The 24,838-nt window shown below is 47.3% G+C and overlaps 1 protein-coding gene across 4 annotated transcripts in view; it reads right to left on the reverse strand.

Moving 5' to 3' along the window:
- FAT3 (FAT atypical cadherin 3) overlaps positions 1–24,838 on the reverse strand; it is a 748,816-nt gene that overhangs the window by 689,507 nt on the left and 34,471 nt on the right. For all 4 annotated transcript variants that reach the window (XM_085623129.1, XM_085623130.1, XM_085623128.1 and 1 more), the window contains exon 2: positions 2,235–5,540. In XM_085623129.1, coding sequence (XP_085479255.1) covers positions 2,235–5,523 — 3,289 coding nt within the window. In that variant the 5' untranslated portion in view covers positions 5,524–5,540. The remainder of the gene's footprint in view (positions 1–2,234; positions 5,541–24,838) is intronic.

Here is a 24,838-nt window from a genome sequence, read left to right on the forward strand (position 1 = left end):
TAAAGCAACAAACGTTTTATACACCTTGTTAAAGCGCACTATATCTTCACAGTAAAATGTTGAGACATAAAGTTTGCAAGATGCCTTGGTACATTGATTGTGAGCAATACCGCAGCGTGAAGCCACACGATTTAAATTGTCATTGACTTTCATAGACCAGCTGACATAATCTTGATGTATGGGGTGATTGCTGTTACCTGTGGGGCTGCTGACTGCATATTTGGGAATGATGTGTCTTGTGTTTTTTATGCTGTGTGTGATCCTGTCGTTTGTGTTACATGCCAACAAGGGGAATCTGTGGCAAGCGAACAAGCAGGGCAAACCTGCTCCCGGGCAGCTGTGCCAGCAGGAATGTCCAGCGGACAGATAAAGCGCCGAGCGAGGCCGGTTTACAAGCCAGGCGCTGACTGCAGGGGCAGTAAAGACACAGCTGTCAGGCTTCGAGTAACTCAATCTGTGGCTGCTTCTGCAGCTCCCCGCATCCAGGGGGGCGTCATTCATCATCACCAGTGCGGGCTGCAACAGGCCCTGCAGCACTCACCCAGCTGGCTGACTGTCAGCTCCTGCAGGAACTTTAATAGGTCAGACTCCAGTTACACTCCAAGGAGTGAACGTGCTGGTTAGTTTAGTAGTGCAGCAGATTTCCCCTAAAACTACCGCAATTACGGGACACTGCGTGTTCTCTAGTTAATTAACTCAGTGTGAACCTCCCTTGCTCCCCCATGTTCCCCAGTTCTTTAGAGCACTGGCCTATTTATTTTCCTGTGATCTGGGAGGTGGATCTTTTCAGCCCCCACAAGTAAATACAAGAACAAAAGAGTCAACGAATGAATTAACGAACGAATGAATAAATGCATAGGAATGAGGACATTAAAAACATAGCAGATTGTAAAAGGCTTAAATATCTCTCGGTGACACTCTGTCCACACATGCCTCTGTGATACCGCGCGGAACAATACTCAGTAGCGGCTCACACAGGAAAGAACGGTGAGGTGGGGGGTTGTGGTGGAAGTCGACAGAGTTGGCGATGCGGCGAGCGCAAGGTAAGTGGTTTTATTTATTTAATATTACTTAACCCGTCGTCTGTCAACTTCCACCCCCCATCCTGCCCCGCCCTACCGCTCTTACCTGTGCGAGCCGCTACTGACAATGCTTAGTACACTGTACCACGTTCTCTTTCGATTAAGTTCCATTTTGTAGTATCATACTCCTTTGGTCCATCAAGATATGCAACATCATAGGGCTTTTCATGCATCCCTAGACCTCATATGGAAGGTGTCCCCCTCCTGAAGTCGTAGTCACTCTCAAAAAACATGGAGATTTACCTCTCTTGGGGCCAGATGTACAAAGACCGGTGCAAAAAGTAGTATAACATTGCACACAATTGTTTTGCGTTCAATCTTTAATTTTGCAATGCAACCACTGTACTAACAGGTGGTCTCACAAAATATCCAGTCGCAAGGGGGTTGCAGAAGGATCTGTCTAATAAATATTACTTAGCAGGTCACTACTTGTGACCCCCTGCGGTCAGCTGCAATCTTTTTTTTTAAAGCAGCCAATGTTCCTTAAAGGAACTGCTGCTGCCATGTGCACTCAGAGGTTCCCCTGCAAGCATTGCCTACTCTCCCCGAGGCTTCGGATACAATTCACAATGGGAAAGATGTCACACCAATTTTGAGATGTTAGTAAGTTATCAATGTTTATTACCGCAGTCGTGATCACAATTCATTGATACATGCTATTGTGACTCGCAATTAGGGGAGGGTGCACTTTTCACTACCCCTCCAAGTTGCAATTAGGAACGGATCACAAAACTGAATTTGTGAGGCAGACAGGCAATACCGATTCGCAAAATGGGTTTGGTACATAGAAAAACATGCTTTTGTGGTCTCAAACCCTGTGATTGTGAGAATCACAAGTTTGCAACTGCAAAAGGGCTGTGTATATCTGAATTAAGTATATAAAGCAAACACCATATCAAAATTTCTCTTTCATTGGCAAATCAACCACTTAAGAGGTATGTCTGAGCTCTATAAAGTGCTTTAATAGGCTATTCACATGCACAGTTCAAGTTCCCCCAGACAACAGTACAGAAATAATTTCACTGTATTTCAAGAAGGTGGTATGTATAAATCCTACATAGTATTAATATTCTATATAAATATTAACACGTTTTAATTCACTGAAATGTGCATTGGTATTAAATATTGTAGGGAGCATTAAGTGACACTTACCCGTGTCTTCATCTATGCTAAATCGTCCAAGGCCACTTCCATCCCGGATTGAGTATTGAACCTCTCCGTCTCTTCCCGTATCCTCATCTCTTGCTATGACTTGCAAAACACTCGTTCCAATACGGGAATTCTCCTTCACTGATCCAACCAAAGCAAAGTCCGAAAAATATGGGGTATGGAGATTCTCATTCACATCAATCACTTCCACCTCCACAAAGGACACAGAGGAGAGAGAAACTGGACGCCCTTTGTCCTTTGCACGCACCGTTATGTTATAGAACTGCTGTTTCTCATAATCAAGCTCTTTGTTCAAACGAACTGCACCACTAGCCTTGTCTATTTCAAACCGTCCGTTGTAGTCATTCACTAGTGAATAGCGCACCTGGCCCCCTAACCCAAGGTCAGGATCCTGCGTTTCAAGCCAAGCAATTATGGTTCCAACGGGCAGGTCTTCGAGGACCTTAGCATTGTAGCTAGGAGGTATGAAGGCTGGAGAACAATCATTGACATCCTCCAAAAACACATTCAGAGTAACTACCGAGAAGTGCTGAAGATCAATCTCAGACCTGTCTCTGGCTTCAATTTTCAATGTGTAATTTGCTTTTGATTCCCTATCCAGATGGTCAGCCACATACACCACCCCGCTAGTGCTATTTATTGCAAATTTTTGTGTGTTGGTCAAAATTGAATAGGTGACTTCTCCATTTAATCCCAAATCTTTGTCCCGGGCTTCTACCTGGATTAATTCTGCACCAATGCTACTACTTTCTAAAACACTGACTGAATAGCTTTCTTGCAGGAAACTAGGCCTGTTATCATTGGCATCATCTACATTTACTTTCAGTACTTTCCAGGAGGACTTCTGGGGGTTTCCTAAGTCATAAATGGTGATGTTGACTAAATAAAGGTCTGTCTTCTCCCGATCAAATGGTAACAAGACTTTTAGAAGCCCAGTTTCCATGTCAATGCTAAAGCAGCTATCCATATTACCATCGGAAATGGTGTAGACAACCTTTCCATTGAAGCCAAAATCTGCATCATGGGCCTTAATTCTAAGTATGGTGGAACCAACAGGAAGGTCCTCCTTCACAGATACATCAGAAGGAAATGATTTATCAAAATGTGGCGCCTGTCTGTTTACCGAATAGAAGTCAAGAAACCCGTCTTCAAAATGGGTCTTGACATTTGATTTTGACTTTTTGAGTAACTTCTCAGCTAGCTTCTGGGCAACTCGGGTTTCTCTGCAGCTAAAGCTCTTGGAAGAGACTTTTGCATGTACCACTGAAATGTTAACAAACATGGGGTCAGCAAAATTCTCCCCATCGGTTGCTGTTATCCTGAGGGAAAAGGAGTTTTTGAAACCGGAATCAAGTAGAGATTTTTTCAACTGCAGGACACCAGTATCGGGATTTAAATAAAACAACCCAAGCTCATTTCCAGATAGTATCTTGTATTTTACTAGGTCTAATTCATCTACATCTATAGCTGAAACAGCAGTGATGTGCCCACCCACAGGAAAGTCGTGTGCTATTACTCCTTGGCATGCCACTTTTTCAAACAAAGGTTTGTTATCATTCGCATTCCCTATGTGTATTGTTACATTAACTTCACTCTCATGGCGGTATGGTGACCCCCAGTCTGACGCTCTTACTACGAACTTGAAACTCTCAGGGGAGGAGTCGAAATCCAATTCTTCTGATGTACTCACAAGGCCGGTGAACTGGTTTATAGTAAAGGGCAAGGAGTTTAAGCTTGGAATGCTATAGGTGATGTATCCATTTTCTCCTTTATCCCTGTCATAAGCAAAAATGGATAAAACGCTGGTTGCAATGGGGACACTTTCGTTTACAAACGCCTCGTACGAGGGCTGCTTGAACTCAGGAATGTGATCATTGGCGTCTTCTAACCTTACAGTGACCAGCGCTTGTAAGCCCCTTCCTTCCACTACGACTTTCAGCTCATATTGCTCCTTCTCAATGATATTCAAATGACGTGCTGTGGTGATGAGCCCAGTTTTGGGATTGATTTTAAAATATTCTGCATCTTCACTGTCCATTATTTTGTACTCCACACCCTGTGCATCTGATTTTAATCTAACGACTGCCACCACAACACCCGGAGGGGCAAATTCACTGACTGTGGATTCATACGCATCTTTTTCAAACTGCGTGTGTGCTGTCTCTTTCCTACCGTTAGCAATGTGCACAATTTTCACAGCAGAAAACTTCTGCGGCGACCCTCTGTCTTTTGCTTGAAGAGTAAGGTTATAACCGTAAGGAAAACTGTCCCAATCAATTGGCTTTCTCTCCTTGATCTTATAGTCATTCATCCATTTGCCTTCTTTGGCCAAGAAGAACTGCTCCAGAGGATCTCCGGCTACTATTGACACAGATTCGATCTCTCCATTTGCACCCTCATCTACGTCATCGACTGTAACAATGGCATAGGTAGGATCCTTGTCCAACGCAAAGGGAATGTGAGTGACCACATGAATAGTCGGAGCATGTTCATTTATACGTTCAATGTGAACATAAAGCTTTGCGGTACTACTAACTCCGTTATTGCCATAAAGTTTCATTCCACGGTCCACGGCCAGAACTTCCAAATCATATCTGTTCTTCTCATCATAGTTCAGGCGTCCAGTTAATGAAACAATTCCACTGGTCGGATGAACAGAAAATAGTTCAACTTTACTTTTAAAAAAGTAATAAAATTCGCCATTGGACCCAATATCCGCATCCGTAGCCGTAACCTGAGCAATGCTAGTTCTAATGGGGGTACTTTCTGCTATTGTTACAGAGTATGTTGTTGGTGAAAACAAAGGCCTCAGGTCATTCATATCCAAAACCTGTATGTTTACTTTTGTCCAGGCTTCCAAGTCTTCCCCCCTGACAGATCCTTTTATTACTAATAAGTAGTTGTCTTGGATTTCTCTGTTTAATATAGCTGAATTTCCACCTTTAGTTCTTATTCTGAGAAAACAAAAGTCTCCAATTACAACTTCCTCCGCTTTGAAAAAGCCTTCTTCGTCTCCAGACATGATCCTATATTTGATATCCCAAGAAAAATCTGCTATGTTGATGCCCATTTTGCTTGGACTGTTAAGGTAGGTCCTGGCTGCAGAGTTCTCGTAGACAGTTGCATTGTACGCGGAATGTGTGAAGTGGAAACTGGGTAACAGCACCCCTTGAACACCATGGAAAACATTGTTTGAGAGCTTGAGAATCAGGAGGACAAGGCACACGAAGGGGGGCCGTGTGCCTCCCCTGTATCCCATCTTTACATCCATCTTGTCATTCTCCCATCCTAAAAAGAACAGATAAAAGATGCTTAGTAAGGAATACAAAGTACAAAATAAGAAGATAATGAACCACTCAGATACATTCCATTGCTTTTAATCTGGCAATAGGACCATCAAGCATTTGTCAGTTTCAAAGACAGGTTTGTCCCTCCATCTGTGGCATACATCTTCACACCCATCTTGACACCCTCATGCTGCCCCTGGGGTCTGTGCACCTAAAATCACATTTGCAAACAGATCAGAAACCTCTTAAATCTTTGCTCCTTTTACACCACTACCTCCAAACGTCCATGTCACCCATAAACCCTCAACTGTGCTTCAAACATTAATTGTGGAGGTTCAGGTTCATCATTCACTTACATTCTATTTATTTTTTGCTCTCTCATCACTATTCTGAACCAGTTTTTCGATCTAATCAATGCCCGCTCCAATCAGTCCTCTCTCCATTGGCCGAATTCTTAAGGTAAGCTATACATGTGCACTTGCAGGTCTACAACCTCACAAACGGGGACAGAATTACTTCTTTCAGGAATTCACAAAGGGTTTCCACAAGTACGCCTAGAAAACATTTGCAAACACCATCTGCTTATAGGAAAATATGACAAGCAAGTAGATATTCATTTAACAACTTTTCTTTTCATCTTTATCTAGAGGGAAATGTTTGTCCCTATGGACAAAACTCTCACCATATGCCACCACCACCAATTTTACTGGTATTCAAATTACCTTCCCTCCTTGTAAAAGGGCTTCCAGTTGCCCCTGTCATAGATACACACATCTGACATTTTCCAGGAACAGAAACCGTCTGAGATGTTTATAGCTACAAATCTATAGGTTCATGGGTGCGCACCAGCCCTCCAAGGACCACTCTACAATCCTCTGCCTAGGTTTATTCACATGAATATCTTTGTGTGAGTCAATCCTTTGATGAGTGCAAAATCAACTTTTGTGAAACCAAAAAAGTGGTTTTGCAAATGCTGCAGAAAGCCAACCCCATATGAACAGATATATTTGTAAATCTGGCTTCTTGTGACTCACTCACTCTTCTGTTTTGGTCAACAGCAGATGACACCAAGGCTACTGTCTTTGTCCTTCTGCTTCCAGAAAGTCTCCGTATCTCTAAGTGCACTGATTTATGGAAAAATATGAGTCTTCCCCGAACATGAGCCACTGTTGCATTATTCAAGTAGTCCATTACTCTTTTTTGGGGACCCACAAACAAGAAAGGTTTTCAGCATATACATAAATATTCATAAAATAGATTTATGCAAAATGCATCTGGATGAGACGTATTTAATTTAGATAAGTTAGTTTCGAATGAATTTTAATGTATTGTTGAATGTAATTAAATGTACAATAAACATTTGACTTGGTATAGTTGTTGGTTACCATGAAAATGTGATAGGCACGCAGGCTGAGGTTTTGACTGGTGCACCAGTGCCGTAATTAGTTATTCATGAAACTTACACCAACACTGAATATCCCGATATGAAACGTCTTGCTTTGATAGACAACCATTTAACAGTTATGCTTTGTGTCTTATCTGCTTGTCCCAAGCTGAAGTGGATCGATCATGCATTTAACTTATAATCATCTTGTGTGCACTGCTATTAATAACACTTTCTTACAGATCTTGAAAATGTCCCAGTCATGTATTATCATCCTCTGCCAGGTTCTCTAATAATTAATGATTGGGTAGCACACGCTGCAAACGGTTGTGTTTCTAGGAGCTCAAACGATTGGCATCGTTATTTCCCAACGCCATGCTACTTATTTTACTCGACCGCTGAAAGATGAATGGCTGAGTCGGTCCTGCCAACATTTTGATAACTGTATCTGTAGTAGCTCTCATTGAGGTAAAACAGAAAACTGCTCAGCAAATAGCCTAAAACAATTCTCTTTTGTCAAAATGCACGGATGATAAAAAATAGGAAACCCATTAGGAAAACGCTATCAAGGCCTTAATTAATATCTGATTCATGCAAATACCACAAGGGTGAACAACGGCCTTTTAAAAACGCGGAAGTTCCCCAACTGACAGTGAATTCTATCCTCTCGCGTTGCAAAGCCTCGCAGAGCCTGAAAGCAATCACCAGAAGAAAGGACACTCGGCGTGGGAGGAGTGTAATTCGAGGCAGCCCCAAGCAAGCAAACCTGCAGCCACCCAGCGGCGCGAGATGAATGCGGCTCTTTATTTCCTTCCCAGGTGCTCGGAACATTTCAATACCGCGCCCGTTAATGTCAAATATCAGTTCAGCAGCAGACACTTCCCTCCTGCCAGCAGGATCCGATCTGCTCCTGTCTCTCACGGAGGTTGGCGCGGTGTCCGGACAGTCAGTCAATCACTCCACTCTCCAGTGAGCCATGATGCATCACAAGGTGTAGGGGAGAGAACGGGGGGGGGGGGGGGGAGAGGCGAGGGGGGGCGCGCGCTCGCATGCAAAGTGCATCAAAGTGTCGCCGCTGCCAGTGGTCCAGCAGGTACAGTGGCACCGGGGCCCGAGGGGCCCATTAAACCCTGATAATTGATGTCTTTCGCTATCCCAAAAGCAGTCAAGAGGCCCTTTTCCATGTTTGGATCAGGTCCCCTGATATCCTTACTAGGCTGCTGGTGTTAAACGGATTTTGAGAGTACAATTGTCTTATTCTTTTTAGAGGATTAGCGAAACAGATTCTTCAGACTGTAGTTCGTAATTCCTGGTATAGAACTGGTTTTTAATCTTCCTCTGAACATAGCGCCAGTTTTACGAAAATGTGACGAGTAGCAATGCAACCCGCTGCGCTGTGTCACAAGGAGAGGGCTGGAATGCGCCCTCTCTGCCCAGATATGGCACATTCCTGCTCTTCCTGCGCTGATGCGCGCAGTGCAGCCTAGCACCTACGCAGGCACCCTTGTGGTACGGTGCAAGGTGGCTGTGTTGCAGGCAGGATTGCTTTTGTGCACAAAAACAATCCTTAGAGGCTGTTTCATCTTTCTGTGGGTGCTGCAGGATGCTGCACATGTAGAAAGAGGAACAAGCATTTGCAATGCAATAGGTCTCGCATTTACGTGAGTTTAAACTGTTGGCATTGTTAATGACAATGCCTTTTATTTATGTTTTAAAAACGAAAACAAAAATAAAAGGCATTGTTATTTGCAATGTCAATAGCTGAAACTTGCGTAAGTGCAAGACCTATTGCATTGCAAATGCTTGTAGCTCAGTGGGCTATGGTGCCTGCTGCAGAAATCCGCACTTAACCTCAAGGCCACACCTCTTGAAGTTATTTAAATGAGTTCCATTGTTAACGTCAGAAAACTCAGACCTCTCTCTTGCACCTGAAACGTACCACACTGCCAGGGTTGCCACCTTCCCAAAGGAAACATACCAGTCAGGTGTTGTTGTGTTAAGAGTCTGTGAAAGGCCCGGGCATGATACTAAATGTGACTTTAAACAAAATCGTATATATTAATTAATAGCATCACTTTACTGTCTCTGTTTTCTTTAATTATTAGCCCGGGACCGTTAGCGGCTCCCTCGAACACATACAAAAAAGTGCTTTCTACTCATGTTTGCTGTTTCAAGTATGTACAGGCAATGGGGAAAATACCTGCTTTCGGTTATTTTGCTTATTTTTGTACCTTCCAAGGCGTTAAACTACCGTCGGTGCCAATAGAAAACCGGACGTGGGCAGCCCTACACGCTGCCCGCTGATCAGGTGAGGGCGGCTCCATAGCCCGTGTCAGAACCGCTCCGTATGTCTTAGGCTGTCCTCGAAGCTATCACCGCTGGAATAAGTAATATCAAACCCTGGCTTTAATATGTGGGAAAAGGGCAGCATTGAGGTTTGGGTGGACAATTTCTTACTGCGAGTGAAACGGCGGGCCCCCAAATATAAAATCACAATTAACGGCTAAGACTTCGAAGATGAAAACAAGTAAACCGCGTGTATGTTTTTTTAATTTTTACTTTTGAGTTTGTTCGCGTTTCACTTTTCTAGTTATTTTTTATTTTTACAGATTATTATAGAATTCTTTTAATGTTCCTCTGGTCTTTCTCGAACACGCGACATCGAGAGGTAAGGAGGGGGTGAGGGCAGGAAAGCGAGGGAGTGAGTGGAAGGGGACTGTTTAGGGTGGGAGAGCAATCAAGACAAGAGTGAGTAGGTTAATGAGAGCGGTGCGGGAGAGACAGGGAGAGGTGAAGAGACAATGTGGGCGACAACGGAAGGGAGAAAGATTAATAGACAGAGAGGCACAGAAAGGACCCAGGAGAGGAAGCGAGGATTACAGGAAAAAGAAAGAGAATTATGGTGTGTGTGCGAGAGAGTTGAGAGCGAAAGATACAGGAAGAGAGAGAGCGGAACACACAGATGTTGAGAGATTGAGGGGTGACAACGAAAGATTGCGTGAGAGACAGAAAGAGGAAACGTGAAGATGAGAGAGAGTCTAGAGAAAGAGAATGGGAGAAGGAATCAAGGGGGTAAGAATCCAATGAGATAGAGAACAAGCGCTAGTAATGTTGCCAATTGTGGGTGTGCCGGCAGAGGAGGATGGGTCTGCGCAGCAAAAGAAAGTGATCGCGATCGCGATCAAAGCGAAAGTGATCGCTTGGACGGGAGCGCTGCGTGTGGCAACTGCAAGCACGTGAGTGGTGCGCGCGCAGCAGTGATTGGCGGCTGCGCGCGTGCACGCTCACGTGCACTGTAGCTTTAGGCCACAGCAGCACTTTGAAAAGCCCAGTTATAAAATGTCTCTTCGAGCCTTTGGCACTTGTGGTGTGTGTGTGTGTGTGGGGGGGGGGGGGGCACGGTCTGCTAACAAGATCTAATCTGCAAGATTCCCCGAATACTCGGAGAATAATGCAGGATTGTTGTAGGGGCAGGAAACAGTGTTTACTTTGTGCAAGAAAACACCGGTGTTTATTTTTGGGACTCAGGCTTAATTTCTCACCAGACTTTGATTCAGAGTAAGCGATAGAAAGGCAGAAAAGAGAAAGAGAGATTAAGAGAAACCCAACATGACAGAAAGTGGGAAGATAGTGATGAACGTGAACATGAAAGAGATAAAGAGTGCGTAGAGAGGTGTAAAACAAAGGCATAAGGTGAAATAAAAGAAGAAAACTAGGCAGCTTTAGTATTCGGCAACCCTGGCATTCAGTAGCCCCGAGATTGGGCTCCTTGGAAAAACATTTCGCCCCAGCACTTGCTTTATTATTGTGTTCATTTGTCTGGCAGCAAGAGGGGCGGGTGCGTGGGCAGAGCGCCGAGATGCCAACAGATCCACGGGCTTGGCTTCCGCTCCTCTGGTGCTTCCCACCCAGAAACACCCGAGGTGAAGTACCATTTTGAGTGGGACAGAGGGCATCAGAAATATGAAGTTGCTACATAAATTTGAGATCGCGTAGGCAAAACCAGCAACAGGGTGCAATATGACCCGTGGGAAGGCAAGGTGGGGGCATAACCAGTATCTTCTGTCACTATGGTAACTAATTATGTTTTATAAACAAAATGTGACCGTTTTAAAATAGCACTTAGTAACAGATGCTTATCTACTGATGTTTAGTAGGTTTAGAGTACCAATCTTAGAGGTAGGAAAGGCTTCGTCGGTTCTGTCAGGAACCTGAGATTATCGTGCGTCGTGTTAGAAGCAAGCCCTTAACCGGCCCAGCCCAGGAAGCAGGTGACAATGTCCATGCCTTCCCGGGCAGGTCAAAGGGCAGCACAAAGAAGTGTGTGATTCCAAGCGAGAACTGGCAGCTCTGACTGAATTTTAGTGACATGGCTGCCCTGCTGTGGAAGGATCGCGATCCCCCAAAAAGAACACAAGACATTTCAGAACAGAGACACAATCCACCCATTTTGCGCTAGATGCACTTTGCTCGTTTTCCTTCAGCTTGTTTCCAATTCGTGACGCTTGTGTGCAATGGCAAGTATAGAAATAAAAAACAGTCAAATGCTTCCACGCTCGCTTTCAAGTCAAAATTCCCACACAGTTGATACTAGGTTTTATTTAAAGACTAGTGCTATAAACTGGAAAATCATCCCGTGCCTCAAGTCCACAGATTCGTGGGCACCAGTGCCCGCACCAAGTGTGCAACAGAGCGATGCAGCTGCAAAATGCTCCTTCCCAAATATAAACGCGGGAGGCGTTTTCCAGCTCAAACTGCAGCACTCTTAACCGTGCTAAGTCTGCCGAGGATCAAACCACAGCGTATACAGGCAGCGCGAAAGACTTAAAAGAAACAGCATCTGTTTTGAATTTGTCATTTGGAAAACGAAGTTCGTTCACACTAGCTTCTGTTTCCCCGGAGCAACACAGGAACAGGTTCAGACTGCTGCACAGAGGTTCTTATAGACAGAAAGGTTGCTGTGGAGTCGGCGGATTTAAGAAGGGGCGCAGGCCTCGTCGCCATCCAGCAGAACACATGGTGAGGTTTTACCGACACAACTGAACCACAACTGCCGACAAAAAACAGAGAGGTGGCACGAGTGCAGGTTCGGACGTCCATGTCCGAAGTGATGGAGTCGGGTTAGATGGACGCCGGTCACAAGTAAGGGGCCGCAGTTCACAATTTGCTAATGTAGTGTTGAACAACCGATGAATGAGTGAATTAACACGTGCCAGTAACTTGTGAGCGGCGACGAACCGACAGCGTTTTAACCAGGGTTTGCGCTACACTGGTTAAAGGTTCGTTGTAACATTGTATCCATTCACTTCATTAAAGGCAAGGCGGGGCCACGACCACAGTGTCTGTTTTGTGGATGGTCTGCACAGCAGCACGAAGAAATGCAAGAACCAGACGTGCAAAAGCCAGCGTCACAACTTGTCACTAATTCGACTAACACAGATTCCACGTGTGGCTGTACTGTCGGTGTACACAAGGTACTTTCCTGTTTAGCGCCCTCTTGAAAGTCCCCCTGTCACGCGTTATACTTGGCGCTTTCCATGTAAAATCCATTGTTAAACCTTTAACGCACGTGCGCACCTTTGTTGCCCCTTCCCGGGATGCCTCACACGAGCCTTCCAGACGGGCAGCGTCTGTAATGTTGAAAGATTGCGTCCAAGAGCCGTGGGAGAGGTGGGCGTGGTGCGTGCGGTAAATTACTCATTAATCTGTTAGAAACATTATGCAGATGCACTTAAACAAGGGCCGCCCATCTGGGCATTCATTTTAATACAAACAAACTCTCACACACAATAATCGCAATGAAAGACATGAGATATCTGACAACAAGTGAGCTCAGCTGTCACACTGTCACCCACCAGCAGCAAAAGAAAGTGATCGCGATCGCGATCAAAGCGAAAGTGATCGCTTGGACGGGAGCGCTGCGTGTGGCAACTGCAAGCACGTGAGTGGTGCGCGCGCAGCAGTGATTGGCGGCTGCGCGCGTGCACGCTCACGTGCACTGTAGCTTTAGGCCACTGCAGCACTTTGAAAAGCCCAGTTATAAAATGTCTCTTCGAGCCTTTGGCTCGCGAGACCTAAAAAACGAGGAGAAATAGAGTTCTTTCTCCCTGCTGCGCCTCCTCTGGGAAGGCGTACCTTTTTGACGCAGTCGCCGGTGTACTACTGGTAGTAAATCTGGGGAATGTGCCAAAATTCATGGATGCATGCGTAGGAACACCCACGCTCCACCCATGGATATCCTTCCCAAGGCAGAGCAACACAGGGGAAGCGACTCGCGCTGCCTTGCGTTACTTCAGATTTACTATGCCATGCAGAGCCGTGCAAGGTGACTCTGCGTGGCATAGTAAATCTCACTTAGGGCTTGCGTTGTCCTTGCATCACCTTGCATAACTCAGGGGTAGCGCAGCCCTTTCGTAAATCTGGCCCTTAGTTCTCAGGGGTGATGTGTCACGGAGAATGACGAGTGGAGGACCAGCCGTGGGGACTGAGATCGGCGGTAGAGGGATGGAGTAGGTGTCAACCGGAGCCGGCGGCAGGGCATTTCATCCTTCTCAACTGAAAGGGGCTACAGCTCCCTGGGGGCCCCCAGCTCATTACGGAGAGCGCAATGAGCCGAAGCTGCAGCTAAAGGCAGGCTGGCATCATTCAGAGCTGCTGTGTCCCCCACACAGGTGCTAAAGGCAGGCTGGCATCATTCAGAGCTGCTTTGTCCCCCTCACAGGTGCTAAAGGCAGGCTGGCATCATTCAGAGCTGCTGTGTCCCCCTCACAGGTGCTAAAGGCAGGCTGGCATCATTCAGAGTTGCTGTGTCCCCCACGCAGGTGCTAAAGGCACCCTGGCATCATTCAGAGCTGCTGAGTCCCCCACACAGGTGCTAAAGGCAGGCTGGCTTCATTCAGAGATGCTGTGTCCCCCACACAGGTGCTAAAGGCAGGCTGGCTTCATTCAGAGTTGCTGTGTCCCCCACACAGGTGCTAAAAGCAGGCTGGCATCATTCAGAGATGCTGTGTCCCCCACACAGGTGCTAAGGGCACCCTGGCATCATTCAGAGCTGCTGTGTCCCCCACACAGGTGCTAAAGGCAGGCTGGCTTCATTCAGAGATGCTGTGTCCCCCACACAGGTGCTAAAGGCAGGCTGGCTTCATTCAGAGATGCTGTGTCCCCCACACAGGTGCTAAAAGCAGGCTGGCATCATTCAGAGATGCTGTGTCCCCCACACAGGTGCTAAGGGCACCCTGGCATCAATTAGATCTGCTGTGTCCCCCACACAGGTGCTAAAGGCAGGCTGGCTTCATTCAGAGTTGCTGTGTCCCCCACGCAGGTGCTAAAGGCACCCTGGCATCATTCAGAGCTGCTGTGTCCCCCACACAGGTGCTAAAGGCAGGCTGGCTTCATTCAGAGATGCTGTGTCCCCCACACAGGTGCTAAAGGCAGGCTGGCATCATTCAGAGCTGCTTTGTCCCCCTCACAGGTGCTAAAGGCAGGCTGGCATCATTCAGAGCTGCTGTGTCCCCCTCACAGGTGCTAAAGGCAGGCTGGCATCATTCAGAGTTGCTGTGTCCCCCACGCAGGTGCTAAAGGCACCCTGGCATCATTCAGAGCTGCTGTGTCCCCCACACAGGTGCTAAAGGCAGGCTGGCTTCATTCATAGATGCTGTGTCCCCCACACAGGTGCTAAAGGCAGGCTGGCATCATTCAGAGATGCTGTGTCCCCCACACAGGTGCTAAGGGCACCCTGGCATCAATTAGATCTGCTGTGTCCCCCACACAGGTGCTAAAGGCAGGCTGGCTTCATTCAGAGATGCTGTGTCCCCCACACAGGTGCTAAAGGTACCCTGGCATCATTCAGAGCTGCTGTGTCCCCCCCACAGGTGCTAAAGGCACCCTGGCATCAATTAGATCTGCTGTGTCCCCCACACAGGTGCTAAAGGCACCCTGGCATCAGTCAGAGCTGCTGTGTCCCCCACACAGGTGCTAAAGGCACCCTGGCATCAATTAGATCTGCTGTGTCCCCCACACAGGTGCTAAAGGCACCCTGGCATCATTCAGAGCTGCTGTGTCCCCCACACAGGTGCTAAAGGCAGGTTGGCGTCATTCAGAGATGCTGTGTCCCCCACACAGGTGCTAAAGGCACCCTGGCATCAATCAGAACTGCCGTGTCCCCCACACAGGTGCTAAAGGCAGGCTGGCTTCATTCAGAGATGCTGTGTCCCCCACATAGGTGCTAAAGGCACCCTGGCATCATTCAGAGCTGCTGTGTCCCCCACGCAGGTGCTAAAGGCACCCTGGCATCATTCAGAGCTGCTGTGTCCTCCACACAGGTGCTAAAGGCACCCTGGCATCATTCAGAGCTGCTGTGTCCCCCACACAGGTGCTAAAGGCAGGCTGGCATCATTCAGAGTTGCTGTGTCCCCCACACAGGTGCTCTCATTGAGCTTATGGATTTATTTATTTTAATGTTGTGACATTTTAAGGTGGCATTGCTTGGAGATCCCAGATACAGGCATGGGGTCCCCAGCACATCGATCTGCAATGTCCCCTTCTCATCGTCAACTGGCCCTGGCGTTATCAGAGGCGCGCACCTGTTGTAACAGCGTTATGTCGCTAGAGCTGGTCTATAATGATAATGGTTGCTGCTTATCCTACTTGTGACCCCTCATTCCCCTCTGGCTGATGCTCATAAGTCGGGCACGGACAGGTAGTGTTATTAGCCAGCTGCAGAGTCAATACTGCATTAAAACTATGTGAAATCATTAAACGTATGGAAGAAGGTTGAAGCCATAGAGAAGTCAGGCATAAGCTCGGTAAGAGTCAGGAACAGAAATGAAAATACAGTAGGGCATTTTTTAAAGCAATGAACGTAGTCTAGTTCTGGGACCTCAAAGGCAGGTCCAGAAGTGCTGGACCTATAAAAAGACTTTTTGGGATACCCTCATAAGATACATTTGCATGTAAGTCATCTAAACTGACCTCAATTACAGAGTAAGTAGTTATCATATAATTATGGACCCCCCCTCTTGGACCTAAGTTGGATCCTATTCTAGTGGATAAACCCCTGCTTTTGGAACCTGCCACCTGGATCCTAATCTTGGCTTCAGCCCTTGACTAAACTTCGACTGAAATGATTTTGGAAAAATTACTCAATTTCCCACTGCCTACAAGTGCAAAGATGTGGAATGACATGCAACTGCAAATATGTGAAAACATGTCAAATGTCATTGTAATGTGTAATTAAAAGGTGTAAATCCCGTCTTCACCGTGAGTCATCTTCCAAGCCCTTCACTGACCCTCCATTGCTCTCTGGCTAGCAGCCCGGCCCGTGCAGGTAAGAGCGGTGGGCCTGGTTGGGGGGGGGATTCGAGAGATGACTACGAGGGGATATTAAATAAATAATACATTTTCCCTCGTCGTCGTCTGTCAAAATCCTCCATCCCCGCCCCCCTTCCGCCAACCTGGCCCGACCGCTCTTACCTGCACCGGACGTGGCTTCTGGCTGGGTATGTGTTAAAGACATACAGATAAAGGTACCCGGCTCTGGATAACAGATGGTTGAAGCGCAGACCTTTCTAAGCTCCCAGGGAGAAAATACTTCCATTTGGGCTGTGTCTGGCGCTGCATTCATTTCAGCTTCACCCTGACCGCATCTTTGAACATTTCTCCTTGAGGAGAGAACAGCCATTCTAAAAGCACAAAAAATAACAGCATGTGCCATCAGGGGGCAGCAGCTTTTATCTTTTATTTCCTCGGAAATCTATAGGATTTTGGCTAGGATGCTTACCGTGCTGGCGCATGTACCTCAGTACAGGTCATGATGTCCGGCGTTTGACCATAAAAGCACTACTACAAAAGATAACATGCGTTTTGTTCGGTTTACAATCAGATTTGAAAGCCCCTTTGTACAGCAGCACTTGAAGTCCTGCTAAGACACAAATACTACCCGCACGGGTAACAAAAGACACGCAGGTCTACACACTCTTTTTGTTCTTCCTTGCAGGTGCTTTTCTAACTATCACTAAGGTGAATTATGTAACTAAACAGTTATCTCTGCTGCTGGGATGATATTTCTCAGTTTGGAGCCATATATTGCTACGCAAATTAGCAATTCTCCGTACATGGAGGTATGGTAGGGTCCAATAACTTTAGAGAATCGATTGTATGTTTATGAAATGCATTCCTCTTGTGCATGTATGCAGTGGCGTAATGTAAAATGACGCCCCCCTGCAGAATGCGAAGAGGAGCCCCTGAGGCTCCCATAATGCACTGACATTCATTAGCCTTAGGCAAAATGCGGCCCTCTCAAGGGTTGGGGGCCCCTGCAGAGTTGGGGGCCTCCCTGCACCACAGGGGCTGTTGCGGCCTATGTTACACCCCTGCATGTATGCATATACTTGGATTTAATGAGCACTAAGCTATCTACAAAGACATGGAGCACCCTACTGTAGAGGGAGGTGCATTACCACAAGAGAAGGCTGGTCAGAGATAGTGTAGAATGGTGGATGGACTGGGATATGGGCAGTGGCGGCCCGCCTATTAGGGCGGAGGAGTGTAGCCCCCTTGCAGCCAGTGCAGCAAATGTGAAAAATAAAACAGTAATAAAAATGAATGACCGTTTAATTTTTCGCTGCTCCCAGCCCGAGCAGTGGTTTCGGACGGGGCATTGCTGCTGACTGTTAGCAGGGGAGTGCTGCTCATTCCACCAGCTTACACTGCACAAGTCTTTTTGGCCGGCTGTCTTGCGACGGCCAGCCTGACATGCGTAGTGTAAACCCAGCTGTCTCATACAGCTGGGTGGAGAGCAGGCATAGGCCTGCTGTGCCTGCTGGAGCATCGAGGCACCCTGCTCTAGCCAATCCTGGCGCTGCTCTCATGCTGCTCATCTGCAGCATGAGAACAACATCGGGATTTGCAGAAGGGGGTTGCATGAGCCACCTTGAGGGATGGTCTGAATTGTCAAACTGTAAGCGCGTGATGGCAAGTTGTTGTGCCGGTACTGTTATTGCCAATGTTGGCATGGGCAATGGGTGGTTTAAGTTGCAATGTCTCCTGAAGAGGGCCCAGCACTTATCTTTTTACAAATTAAGCACTGGCAAAGGGGCGACTAGGACACCATGAGACATGTCATACAACATCCTCATTAGTAAGTCTGTAAGCCTGTCCCTAGTGCAGCCGTCCAGGCATACTACTGGGAATGTTGATCAACTGCAAAAAGTAGTTCATCTCTACCTGTATGTGAGTGTATTTCCTCTGGTTCACATTTTCTCCTTTTTTTGTGATTAAGGCCCAGAGTGTTTGTTCGTGTGCTCAAAAATACTCCTTCATCTGCTAGATTCAAATTTTGCATGTGCACATATTAGTTTCATGTAAGACAGCCCAGCTCTGACTAGAAGTGTGGCTCAAGGGCACTGTAACCAGTGAAGCTGCACCTGGAGCCGCTGCACCTGGCGCTGACCTGGGGTGGGTAGGGGTGTGGGAGCGCCGTGCTTAGAAATAACGCAGGTTTAAACAGCACCTGCTGCAGAGTTCCTTGTGTGGCCAGCAATTTTCAAGCAACAATAAAAATGTCAAGATAACTCTAGTGATTAATGTTCCTGCTTGAGAGAGATCGGAGTTTTGTCTAGTGGCAGGTTACAGTCATGACACAGTTGTGTAGTGGGTTAATGTACCTGCTGCAAAGAATGTGTACCAGCATGTCACGAAACCTCTTTCGTCACATGCATCATTTGGTCACTTGCAGTTTATAGAGTACAACCTTAATATAGTGCAGTGAGCTTTGAACTGCCATCAAAGAGCAGCAAGCAAACTGCATGGAATAGGCTAGAACGTTAGTCTTTCATTAACCACTTGTTTGCTAAAAACGGCTCATTTGGGTAGAAATACATTCTTATTAGTAAAGCCGATAACTGTGGTATGTTTTAAATCATGAGTTTGTGCTTTGCCAGACTAAACATTCTTAAAATATACCGGATGCTAGTATCGGTGACATGTGACTCCAGCACCTTACAGCCCTCATTGTATTATGTAGCATTTCCCATACACTGAATTACGCATGTATGATTCATCGGCTCTGTATAATGTGTGTGTGATGTAAAGTGCTCTGACACCCTACGCTGGTATAAGTAACGCTGTAGAACAAATGAAATGCATGTGAGAGAGGGGATATGGAGAGATGAGGGTCACTGGTGGAGCATGGTAGTGAGGGAATTCGTGGAGGAGTTTTTTTTTGGGGTGGGGGGGGCCGGGAAGTGCTGGCAAAGATTGTCGCACTAGGCGCCCCCAGCATTTTCAGTCTTGGTTTCCAGCCCATATCGCTACATTCTCTCAGTTCTTATACCCCAGCAAGCAGCCTGGAAAATAAAACAAACCTCACATTAAACCCTGTCCCAAGTACCTCTTAGTGAAGGAGCGAGCCAAACAAATCTGTCAGTCGTTCAGGAGATCACACCTTCAGAGGGAAGTCTGAAGTTATGAATTCCCTTCCTTTACGCAATCCTTTCTGTCTTTTTTTCTGCACCTTATTATACATTCAACTATTCATCCAACCCTTCATCTATTCATCATCCTTCTTTGTTTTTTCCATTCACCCATCTTTCCATTCTTCTTTGTCTCCCATCCATCTGTCTGCCTATTCATCAATACACCCTCCTTCTTTCTTTACACCCATCACTCTATCTCTTCTTCTTTCCTTCCATCCTTTTAGTTATTTATCCTTCCCTTAATCCATCCACCATCCTTCTCTCCATTTAGCCCTCCATCCGTCTCTGCATTAATTGATCCATCTCTCCATCCTCTCTACATCCATCCACCCCATCCTTCCCTTCATCTCTGTCCTTCTGTCCACCCTCACCCCTTTCTTGAAAGCACAAAGCCATTTTTACGAGATTCCTAAAGATCAGATTCACATATCAAATTTAAAGCAGCCATAAATATCCACTTAAACGTTTCATGTTACAAAACATTGTTCGTGACACCCACCGGTGCTCAAGCTGGGGTGGAGGGTTGGTGACGCCCTTGCCCACACCTAAGTTGGCTAGGCTACTCTCTTCTGAAGTCATTTGATATTCTGTGCCCAAATTCTGCTTTCAAGTGAGAAGTTTACACAGAGATGTAGGGTCTGGGTACGCAAGATACGCTATACCTCACTCTTGTTGAAGCCCATTTCCTAAAAAAGTTTGACATTATGTAATATGTAGTATGTGTGACCCCACTGTTGATCAAACTTTGCATGCTGATGATAGGAGCTAGAGGCTGCTTTCCAGCAGATGGACTCAAGACTGACTCTAGACCATGAGGTTTTAGTCTGACCTCAAAGAGGTAACTAGGACTTCACTCTCGACTCCACACCCGCTATTGTCACACTCACGACCATCTGATGAATGCTACAAACGGGAGCCACGGCTGCATGCGGTAGTGGGGCTTGAGACCCCTGCATTTTATGTTCATGAACCAAGTATAATTAATAATTGTGTATCAATGCTCAGTCATGAATGAAGCAGACCTACCAACTTTGAAATTGATTTCCCTGTGTGATGACGAGGGTGGGGCCATGAAGGGGTGGGGTCTAGAGTTGGACAGAGAGCTTTCAGAGCATTACCACCACACCAAACATGGAGGTGTAGGGAGTTTAAGGAGATGGGATATGGTTTGGAACCTAGCGCTGCCTGAGCAGATCTACCCACTCTTCAGCAAAAACAAATTACAAACGCTTGTGACATTGCTGCCAACGTCCTGTGGAGGTTTTAAAACCCCTGCTGGATGTCAGATGCTTTGAGCTTCCAACACGATGAGGTGGAAACCTGCTCTCTGCAGCAGTTTCCAGCTCACTGTGTACAGACCGTGATATTGGCTCTTCAACAAGAGACTGTGTGAAGACAGATGCTATCATGTGCCACACAATGGCGCTTTGTTAGTTGGCAGTTCTGATGATGAGAGTTTGACCATGCTTTTGACCATCCAGTTTACTGGGACAAGTTCTCAAGTTTGCAGTTTGAGCCTTATCTTCATGAATATTTCTCAACATCTACCTTGATTTCATTCATTTTGCAATATTCGGTGCTCCACCTTCTTCCTCATCACCCACCCTCCTATTGAAAAGACACTAGCCAGAATTAGACAATGGCACTTCTTTGTGCATGGGAGCTAAGATTAAATATAGCACTTACGATGAAAGTATCCGTCTCTGCAACTTCCCCAGTATCCTCTTTGACTTTCATTCATTCCCCACATATGTTGCCCAATTATCCTAGCTAACTGTGGATGCCAGAAGCAGGAGCCAGGACTGTCACCAACAAGCAGCCCGGAGCTGCATATGAAGCTTCAAGATTTGAATCTCATTTCATCAGGTTAGTCAAGCCTGTGCCACATGTTGGTTTAATCTGAAAATTACCCCAACTGGGCTACAACTTCTTTGACATAATTCGTGCTCATTTCAAACGTAAAATCAAAACCTAGATCCATATTCTAGCAGAAGTTCCTAACATCACTTATTGGCTGGGAGAGTGTGTTCGGCTATATTTGGATGGTCGATACCTCACCCACAATAATATTCACTTTCCACATGTACTTCCACTAGTTCATGCCACCCTTGACATCATCTGAAATGCCTCTATTAATATGTAGAGACCGCAGCCTTCCGAAGTTGGCCATAGCGAAACTGTGGACAATCATGATGCGTCCATGAATATAAGACTTGAGCACTTGAGGCTCAGAGCTCTCATTCAACTGCCATGGTTGAAAGAGTTAGTCACAATACGTCAAGCTCCCTCACAACAGAGCACTTTCCTTCACTCTCCACATCTGTAAGACGTCGGCTTCTGATATTTTATTTCATCTTGACGAAGAATGCACACCACAGACATTCCATTATGGCGTGTAAATTCACAACATTTAGTGACAATGGAAAATGTATTTTTCTTTGCCAAAAGGAGGTGCACTAACATAATGCCAGTCAAAAACTCTCGAGACACAAGCTGATGAAAGACATGGGCCTTCGAGGGTCTGTTTGTTCCGGGTCTTTCTATCAGATATATGTTTTTGGTAAGTCTGGTCTTAACTTAGGTCAATTGAACCAATTGGACTATCCCACCTGAAAACACAGATTTGTAATAGAATGGCCAAAGGCTGAAAATGCCCCTGTGACAGATTCACATGGTGACGCTACATGTGCAGGTCATAATGTAGCCAACCACTAGTAAATGCGAACTAATTACACACCGAAACTCCTGTGCCGTACAGAGGTAACCAAAAAGGCATGTTTCAGAATTCTGCTGGAGGGGATAACATTTTTCAAACAATGGTATAACTAGGGTGTGTTTGGAGGAAATATTCAGGACTCCAGACAAACCTAAGGGCAGAACCATCCACAACTCTTACCAGTACATACGAGCAGGATCCACTTCTTTTAAAAACACTTGAATTAATGCATAATGTCCTATTACTTACCGGTAATCTTCATTACTCCTGGTCCCGTAGTCCTCGTCCCATTCCTTACAAAGTGGAGATTACTATCTCCGCGACAGAAAAAAAGAACAGGAGCATGCTGGGATACCTAACCCACTCCCTCCCGCTGGGAGTACATAAGCGGTACCAGCCCAGCATGCAGCCTGAAAATACCAAGCCAACAACCGGAAGGCCGGCCGCCAGGGAGGGAGGGAGGGAAGTAAGGAATGGGACGAGGACTACGGGACCAGGAGTAATGAAGATTACCGGTAAGTAATAGGACATTACCCCCAGGTCCCTCCGTCCTCGTCCCATTCCTTACAAAGTGGAGAATACCAAAGCAGAGAACCCGGCCTACCGGAACCCCACCAAAGCCAGGGTCACCAGACCGAGAAAAACGGACCCCAACAGAAGCAATAGGGAGCCCACAAGAAAAGCAGGCAGGAGAACACAACCAGCCATGCCTCCAACCAAGCCGAAAGAACCCAGACCCCAAAAGAAGCAGGGGACTAGCAAGAAAGGACCGCAAACGAACACAAGACCCCCCAGGAAAGCCCGAAGGAGGCCCCGCACTCAGAAGCAAGACCCAAGGAAACCCCCAGAGGGGCAGAAAGAGAAACCACCACCCCTAACCACCAGGGAAAGGGAACCCCGGAGAAGCGGAAGCGCCCCAAAGGAGCAATCCAACCAGGAAGGACAAACAACCCGGGAGAAAAACCACCAAGGGAGAAGCCCACAGCCCCAGGCAGCACCAAGCAGCTGCAGCAAATGGGACAAAACAGCACAACCAGGCCCAACGCAGAGCACCCGAGAGCATGACGCACAGGGAGACACGCCAAAGACCCAGGAAGGAACATAGTAGGGCAAGCCAGAGAGCGAACCCCCCAGAACAGAGAAGAAGGCGACCCACAGCCGGACCAATCCACAAACACCACACCAAGAGGCGAGGGGAATGAAGAGGAGAACGAAGAGGCACGTCAAACTCGGAAAACACCGAGCGCGACCATTCACAGGACCAACCCCAACACATCAGGGGAAGACACCCGCAGAGCCTCAAAGACCGAAGAGGAAAGGACAGAAGGCCCAGGCCAAAAGGCAGGAAGACAAGCCGTCAACCCCAGCAGAGACACCGGAAGGCCGCAGCCAAGGCCGCCACGTCGGGGGAAAAAAAACCCGGTCACAGGAACCAGTCAAAAGGCCAGGACCGAGGCAACCAAAGGCAGGAGACACAGGGACACGAACCCAGGAACCCACCTAAGCAAGGCCAGGGAGAGCAACAAGCGCCACCCAAAGCAGACTCCACACACGGTCAGCGAACAGCCAGGAGAGAACAACCAAGGGCTGAATACAGAATCGGGGAAATAAACCCCAGAACCGGAAAGGAGAAACCCCCACCAACCAAGAGCCGACCCATAGGTCAGGAGGACACCAAGGAACCTCCTAAGGCGTACCCCAAAAAGGGCGAAACAGGAACGACCAACAAGGAGGCCAACAGCCCAACAACGCAGGCAGCCCAGAAGACCCAAGAAGCCAACCGGACAACGGACAAGCCAGCCAGCCCGGAGGCCCCAAATTGGAGCAGCAGAACCCGAAAGGAGAGGCAAAGGGTCAACCGACCCAAACCCAAAAACCCCAAACAAGAAGGGACCAGGGACCGGCACCAAAGCAAGCCAAGCCACCAAGAGAGGAGAAGCAGCCGGGGAACAGAGAGGGAGACCGGCAAGCCACAACTGGCAACCAACACAGAGGTCACAGCACACCAGCCAGGCGCAAAGGAGCAGCTCAGGAAAGAACACAGGACCAACCCGGCACCCAGACCAACAGGGCCAGAACCACCGGCCAGCAATAGGCCAAAAGAGGCCCAAAGCACCAGAGAACGAGCGGCCAGGGAAGAACACAGGCAGGGACCCAGGCAGGGAACCCGCAAAGGCAGGCCCAAAAACAAGGACCGGAGGGAGGAAACACATCAGCACCCCGGAACACCCCCGGCACCCCCAAACCAAAGGAGAGGAGCCCGGAGAAACCAAAGGCGCACAACCCCCAGGGGGAGCGGGCACACACCCAAAAAGGGAAGAACAAAGCACGCAGAGCCAGCAAGAGCAACGGCCAGAGACACCACAGGCCGAAAGCAGGCCGTACGGGAGCGAGAAACCCCTAAGCCCAAGGAAAAGGCCCACAAGGGGAAAACCAGAGCCCCAGGACCCAGGCAAAGCCAACCACCAGCACAAGGCCGAAAAGAGGAGCGGGGACGTAGCAACATGGCCCACACACTACGGGAGGCCAGACCACAACCGGCAGTCCCACCAACAAAACCACTGGCCAAGCCCAAGATAAGGCACGGCGAGGAGGACATCGGGAGCGGCACCCAAAGCATGAAAGAAGGGCACAGGGCAACCCGAACCCATAAACAGGGAGAGGCCCAGAAGCAGTGCACCCAAGAAACAAGGAACCACCCAGGCAGAAGCCAAGGAAGACCCACA

This window comes from Triturus cristatus, chromosome 8 (genome assembly GCF_964204655.1).
Source record: "Triturus cristatus chromosome 8, aTriCri1.1, whole genome shotgun sequence".
Classification (NCBI taxonomy): domain Eukaryota; kingdom Metazoa; phylum Chordata; class Amphibia; order Caudata; family Salamandridae; genus Triturus; species Triturus cristatus.